Raw genomic sequence first — 7,406 nt, 5'->3', positions numbered from 1 at the left:
GATTCCAATTCCACCAAATTCCATTATGCGAACCAACCGACCCCTAGGAGGCTTCTTGGTCCACGTAATTTGAAGAATTTGTTGGAATTGAAATGACACATTCCTTTGACCAAATTTCTTGATTATGTTTGGTTCGCATAATTCGAATGAATTTGTTGTAATTGTAATGACAAATTCATTTAACCAAACTCCTTGATCATGTTTGGTTCGTGTAATGAATTGATTGAATTCCATTCCATGATTGAGGTATTTGATCATTCTTTGATACAAGTGAAGAATTTGAATTGCATTTTATGACAAATGTTTAAAAAAACAAAAATAACTTTTGCATCCAATTTATTGAACACCCCCACCCCACACTGCACACCATCTCCGCCCACATCATCATCGTCATCGCCACCGCTATGACCACCCCCACCCCACACTGCACACCATCTCCGCCCACATCGTCATTGCCACCACTATGACCACTGCTACTACCATCACCAACTAATATCATCATTCCACCATCCACGCACCCCCACCGCAACCTTCCTTCATTGCCATCACCACCGTTAAAGTTGTCATAACCACACTCACCCACCCCATCTTCACCACCACACCACTAATGTTCGTCGTCACAGTCGCCACCCACCCACACACAATACCATTGCCGCCACCATGCAACTACTATCGCCATCACACCGCCACCCACAACCAGTTACCACTCCTACCTACGACTCACTCCCAACCTCGACACCCCCCCCCCCCCCAAATTTTTACATATCACACACAATTATTTGGTCTATAAACTTAAATCCTACAAATAACTTTATTACAACACTTGTATGTTATTGTAATGTCCTATAAACACCGATTTTGTTGTAGTGTTTGATCCATTTAAATATTTTAAAAGAACAATGTGCACCTGCGGTGCATGAAGCCTGGTTCATTTTAGGAGTAAAACTTGAGTCACAATATATGAGAATGCACCCTATTTAGTGCAACAAATAACGTTTTTTTCCTCAGTCGATGCAACAAATTTTCCTATTATGTACCCACTATGGAACCAGTATCCTGTTGGTCTTGTTACAGTTGATATGACAAATGTATACCTGTTTACGAAGTGGTTATAGCAAAAAAGACATATTTGGCATCTTCACGTATGGTCTTTGCTTTTTCGTATACAAAAGGGTTACAGCAAAGAAGACACTAAATAGTAACGAAGGCAAACTTCTTGTACTTTGATGCATTTTGTCGATCATTAACATCCACATTTAGTCGTACAATGAGTAATTTCATCATAATATTTTACCTCCTCAGCGTATACCAGCCTTGCCTCTCATATTCGCAGCCGTTATGAGTTTATAATCAGAGTTAGGCAATTCACTCAGCTTCCCAAATCTTTCTTCATAAAAAGACCATATTTCTGACCTAATTCAGCAAACAATCCAATAAGAAACACAATTTGAAGCAAAACAATATAAGAATACAAGAAGCATACCAGTACACCAAGAACTGAAACGGCGCATACTTGGTATAAATCATTTCGATATCATGTTGGATGCTTTTAATTGTCGACTTCTTTCCGTGGACCTGAAACAAAATGAATACAAAATGAATACAAAATGAATGCAAATCACAATGTCCCCAAACTCCATGTTTACCAATCAACCCTCGACACATTATTATATTTATTAAATAGAGAGAATAACAAAACAAATTAGATAAAGTAAGGATTTGTCGGATATTGATCGATGGAACATGAATTTTAGGGACAGATGATTTTAGAGATGCACAAGGGCAAGGCCTTCCAAGCCCAATTTCAGCGAGCAAAAAAAGGACCGGGCATTTAGGCCCAGTCCGGGCAAGGATTTGGGTTAAAAAGGGCCTGATTGGGATTTTCCGGGCCGGACCTAGGCCTGCACTAAAATATTCGGCCTGATCGGGCTTTGAGGCCTGGCCGACCGGCCTTACTAGACTCGGGCTTCAGGCTGTTTTGTGCATCTTCAGGTGATTTGTCTGTTACACAAATGCAAGCAGAAAAGATTAAAGAAACCTGATTTAAATGCCTTATTGTTTCAGAATCTGATGGAATTACATGGTAAAATCCCATGCACATGAGTACATTGGCACATGTAAAAGGACCAAAACCATTAATCTTTCCCAGCTGCTCATTCAGGTTGATGTAATTGGATAAAGATGAATCTTGTTCAAGTTGCCCAAGTTGAATTGTACCTTCCACAACACTTTGAGCAAGATCCAATATGCGATTTGCTCTATAACCAAGATTGCCGCGCTTTTTTAGGAAATTTACATCAAGGTTTGCTAGTTCTTTCGGGCTAGGAAAGTTTCCAATGCCACTGTGGTCGCCCAATTTGGGCTTCTCATCGACAAAATCCGGAAAAATTGCTTCCAGTGTCTTGACACAGGAATCGCGTTTCTGATTTGACTCCTTATCAGTTTCTACCATTAAGGTTGCATCTGCTTCCATTGCTGATTTAACCTCTGCACACCTTTTTGCTACTTTTCTTGATTTTTCTTGCGATTTGCTCTTACGTTTGATTGCCTCTTTTCCTGCAGGAGTTTTTGGAGAAAACTGTGTCTTCATAATGGTACGACTTGTGCATTTATCATCTTCTGTGACCATAGGGCGCTGCAGCTCCAGCTGAAGCTCACAAAGGGCCCTCGCCATGCTCAAAGTTCTGGACCACCTGAAAAATGAACAAAAAGCTAATTGACAAATAAGTTCAAAATCATTATCATCAAAGATATTTTGTAAGCTTCCTTTAATTGGTTAGAAATCAAGTTAGGTGCTGCGTGAACTCCTTTCCACCCATTATTGATCTTCACTCTAAGTGAGCAGGTCAAAGCAGTTGAGGACAGAGTTATGGCTTTACCCCTTCTTAATCTAGCATTGCTACTCAAAAACTTTCACGGCATGAAGACTGAAGCTCCCCGTTGCGCCTAAATGCTTACCCGGTAATTTACCTTACTGGATGAACATGGGAAGGACCGATAATCTTACCCAGTAAGAGCGATAATAAGAACGGAAAGTCTTACCCGGTAAGTGAGGGTTACCACTCTTACCCGGTAAGAACATACCGGGTTAATTGTTGAATATGATACCGTTTTGATGGACTACAGTCTTACCCGATAAAATAAGTGAGAGTGTTGACTTTTGCTGGTAAGCGCTTAACGGGTAAGCATCTGGGTAAATGGCCCCTTGGTCATGGATGTCTTGTTTAAGCAGTGGGAACTTTGAAGAAAGGTAATTTATAGCTGAACTGATCAACTTGTAACATGAAAATTCATTTAAGTTGTTATGAGGCTTTGTTTATATATTTTATTGTGTTTGGGTCACTTGATGTGCTTTATTAGGATTTGAATTTGTTAAAGTTTGACAATGGTATATTTTGGTTCAAATGAATTGCTAGTTTTTTTTTTCAATTTAGATGTATATTTCTTAATCATGAATAAACAAGTGATGGATAAAATAGACAATTACACACATTCAGAATTTATCATTTTACCAAAACAGTCTCAGATTCTGCTTTCAGACTTCTACACCACCTCTTATCAATCAGAAGTTAAACTTCAGACTTCAACACCTCCTCTTATCAATTAGAATCAAACAAGACTTCAGACTTCAACAAAGGGTGGTGGTCACCGTTGAAGAATAGTGTCTAGCGTTATTCCAAGAAGACGAACGTCATCAAACGAAAGAGAGGACCTAAACCAAGTTTCTCTAAGAACCTTTTATTTTGAAATAGTACTTAACAACTCACAAGGCCTTCTAAAATCTATTAACATTTAGGGTCCCGCAATTGTTAAATATTACCAATTTACTTTGTTACCGTTTAGCATACACAGAAGAGTTTGGTTTGGCGGCTTGGAAGGGCAAATAATCAATGACATCGAATGCTTGATAAACATATATGACTTGGTCAATGGCACCCTGTCCTAGAGCTGCTTCTATGCCCTTTGGTTGATGACATTGTACGGTATCTTCATTTTTTGTTGATCCAAAATTGGGTGATTAATTATTGGTGGAGGGAGAGCAAATGGCATTAAAGTTGTAAATGTCAGAGATGATGATGGAAATAAAGGTGTTGATAGTGAAACATGATAGATGAAGAGGTTTGTGGGTGAGGGAAGAAAGGGTCAGTGTGGTACTTAGGAATGAAAGAGAAAATAATAAGTTAAAAGTTATTTGCAACTTAAACAATAACTATTCCTTGTGTTCCTAGCACGTGAAAAGTCGAAAACATTTATCACATAGAGACCTAAAGTGAAAAATCAGAAGCCAAGGGACTAGAAGTTTCTAAATCACCCAACTTACTAAGTTGAGTTAAAGCTTACTCTTTGCTCTAAAGTCTAAACTAAATGGGAGATTTTTTTTCTTGTGCTTAAGGTGTTTCTTGATCTCAACCATATATAAGTCACTTCTTCTAACCAGTGCATAGAAATACCTTTAATACTTATTTTCAACTTTACAGAAACATATGTTAGCCATTGTCTGTTTACACATCCACTTGCGCATTTACATCTCACTCAACCTAGTCGTATACTATGTTTTCTTGATGGGCCAACCAACCAGTACATCCCATAGGTGTTAGTGTTACATATATATGCACTTCAATGACTATCATTCAATCAAATTCCCCCCAGCATGCATAGCAATAATGACAAGCTATAAGATAACTAGAGCTAGTTTCAATGCATCAACTGAAGTATTAGTGAACTCATCAATCTAAAGTACAAGAATCCACCTGAAATAACATATTTAGAAACTTAAGTTCCCACCTTTGTCATGGTTGTTTACTCCAAGCAACAGTAGCTAGTCAGCACTGAAAGGCCAATCTAACATCAATGACTAGCATGATAGGTTCTTAACGATTTGGGAAGAATAATCCACAACTATTGCATCAAACAAACATAGAGTAGAGCTTAGCTTGTCCTAATTCATCATACACTTAAGATTTGAATATACATTCATCAATGGTCAGTGTAGCATATATACACATATATAAATAGGACTACAATACTTCATGATTAAAAGTTTGGTTTGAAGGTGATACCTAAAAAAGTGCTTGGCATAGTACTACCTCAAATATTTTATTTACTTTCATGTTCTCATAATTCTCGCTTATAATGCTATAATTTTCTTCAGGTAGTAGAACCTAATATTACATACTTGCCCAAAAGAAGGTGGCATTTGACTCACAAGTATTAGTGTGCATCACTATTACTCATCTTCCTACTACGATATCAAGTATTTGAGCAAACACACATAAGGTTCATTTCAATACTCCATGATGAGATATATAGAGAAAAAGGGAGAGAGAAGTAACTGGCAATTGCACACAAGAATGCACTTAACCATGTCTTCAAACAGTGTTGGAGACCTGAAGATTCTCCCAAAACCTGATTCTTTTGCTTCACCATATATCTCTTGAAACTCCCTTACAGTTTTCTCCTCTTCCTCTGACAAACGTAGCATTCTCCTCACTTGCTCCTGCAACAACCAATCCAAATCCGATACCCACAGATTAACAAACTACAAGAAGCACAATACTTCCCTTCCAAAACTAGAATCCACATACTTCTGAGAGTAAAACGACAGTCATTTCCACTTCAAAATCTCAATGAAACTATTAATTATCTACATAAAATGACACCCATACAAACTATTTACAGCATGTTAAACTAACTAGCAACTTTAAGAAATGCTAAATCTTGAGATTTATCGTCAAATTAAACCGCTTTCTCTTCCATTTGAATAAAAAATTCGATTATTCACATAAAATAGAAAAGGAAGCAACAAACCATTAACGATTGCTGATGTCCAAGAGAGAGAGATTCGGTGTCGAATACACGGAGAAGTAGATGTGAGGAATGAGGCGGTTGAGAAATTTGCACGGTAACGGAGGATGAAGAAGAATCTAGGAGGCGTAAAGGCCGTCGGAGGGTTTTTGAGAGAGGGTCCCAGTGGTTTGGGGCGGTCATGAAAAAACCGTGGCTGCATACTGCCTTATGTAGGTTGAAGGTGGCGGCAGCTTCACCTAGCGGCAGCTCATACACCACGCTCCGGCCGCCGGAGTTCACAACGTTCTGGCCTTTCGGTATTTCCATTTTCGTCATTGAATTCTTCAGACGGCAACCGTGAAAGATCTCTAAAAGGCCACATGTTATTGCATTTTGCAAAATGATCCTTATAGTTTTTTTACCTTTTTATTTCGCACCCTATAGTACTTAATTGTTCATAATACACACACTTTTAATGCTCTTTTTATTCTAGGAACATTTTAAGACTAGTTTGCTTATGAATGTTGACGAGTTGAGTCGAGTCTAGTAATGAGTTATTTAAGCTCAGGTTGAAAAAGTATATACAAGGTCGAATAACTTTTTTAAAGCAACGCTCAAACTCGAATACTTTTTTAATGCTCAAGTTCGAGCTTGGTATTTGTTTAATAAATTTGAATAATACATTATACCTAAAATTTATGTATTCAAAGCTCGTTTATGAGCTTGACCTCGAGATAGGTTAACTCGTTTATTGACTTAAAGTTTGATAACTTTTATATTTTGGTTGTATGATTTGTGAACATATTAACATGTTTGGCTCGGAAATGTGTATACTTGATGGCTTGATTCGGTTCAACTCAACTGGAAAGATTAATTGGGCCTTCGAACAAGCTGAGTCGAATATTGATGCTATGAAATTGAATTGGTTAAGTTAAACGAGTTTTATTTTGTTTTCGAAATCATTTCGTGCTCAAGAATCATTAAGTTCAAATTCGAAATAAACGATTAACTCGTTAAAGACCGAATTGTTAACTATATCATAAGAAATTCAATTGATGTAAGGAATATAGTTGTAACCATCTATATTATGAGTTACAAGTGTATCAAAATTTGTTTATTCTTTTATTAAACTATGTATGGATTATTTTGATTTTATTAATAATGTTTATGAAGTGGTGGAACTTGAACATGATGGCATTGGGCACATAAAATATATATTACAGAAATCCTATTATGCAAAATGTAGCAGTATAACGTCATTCATTTAAGAGTAAATTACAATTTTGGTGTTTAGGTTTACATAAAATCACACTATGAATCTCTAAATCAAACTAAATGTGGAAAACGTCTTCGTGGTTTACACTTTCATATGTCTTTGGTCCCTTTGTTCTAACACTGTTAAAAAGATCTATTAACTAGAAGGTCATTTTAATCAATTTTCTCATTTTTAATTAAAAATATATATTATTTATTCCAACACAATTAGATATTTCCATGTGTTTGGTAGACCCCTTCCTTAGCTGACCATCTCCTTCGACAACCTACCTACCATCTTCTCCGGTTTTAGTTCTCATTTTCGTTTTTTATCCAATTACATAAAATCAATTAATTATCATGAA

The 7,406-nt window shown here is 37.0% G+C and overlaps 1 protein-coding gene across 4 annotated transcripts; it reads right to left on the bottom strand.

Moving 5' to 3' along the window:
* Nucleotides 1-1,048: 1,048 nt before the first annotated feature.
* Nucleotides 1,049-6,118, bottom strand: LOC112500576. Of its 4 annotated transcripts, none has more exons than XM_025104080.1 (5): nucleotides 5,809-6,118; nucleotides 5,334-5,497; nucleotides 2,039-2,693; nucleotides 1,484-1,575; nucleotides 1,049-1,413 (listed from the first exon to the last, which is right to left on the bottom strand). In XM_025104080.1, the coding sequence occupies exons 1-5, from the start codon at nucleotides 6,112-6,114 to the stop codon at nucleotides 1,299-1,301; spliced, it is 1,332 nt and encodes a 443-aa protein (XP_024959848.1). In that variant the 5' UTR covers nucleotides 6,115-6,118; the 3' UTR covers nucleotides 1,049-1,298. The 4 variants fall into 4 exon arrangements, 3 of the variants coding, with proteins under 3 accessions (XP_024959848.1, XP_024959850.1, XP_024959851.1); XM_025104082.1 differs by having other exon boundaries at nucleotides 1,514-1,575; XR_003067358.1 differs by having other exon boundaries at nucleotides 1,051-1,413; nucleotides 2,218-2,693.
* Between the last annotated feature and the right edge of the window lie 1,288 nt (nucleotides 6,119-7,406).

Source organism: Cynara cardunculus, assembly GCF_001531365.2.
Source record: "Cynara cardunculus var. scolymus isolate 2C chromosome LG 17, CcrdV1, whole genome shotgun sequence".
Taxonomy (NCBI): Eukaryota; Viridiplantae; Streptophyta; class Magnoliopsida; order Asterales; family Asteraceae; genus Cynara; species Cynara cardunculus.
Note: the sequence above shows the minus strand (reverse complement) of the source record. Positions and strands in the feature narration are given on the sequence as shown.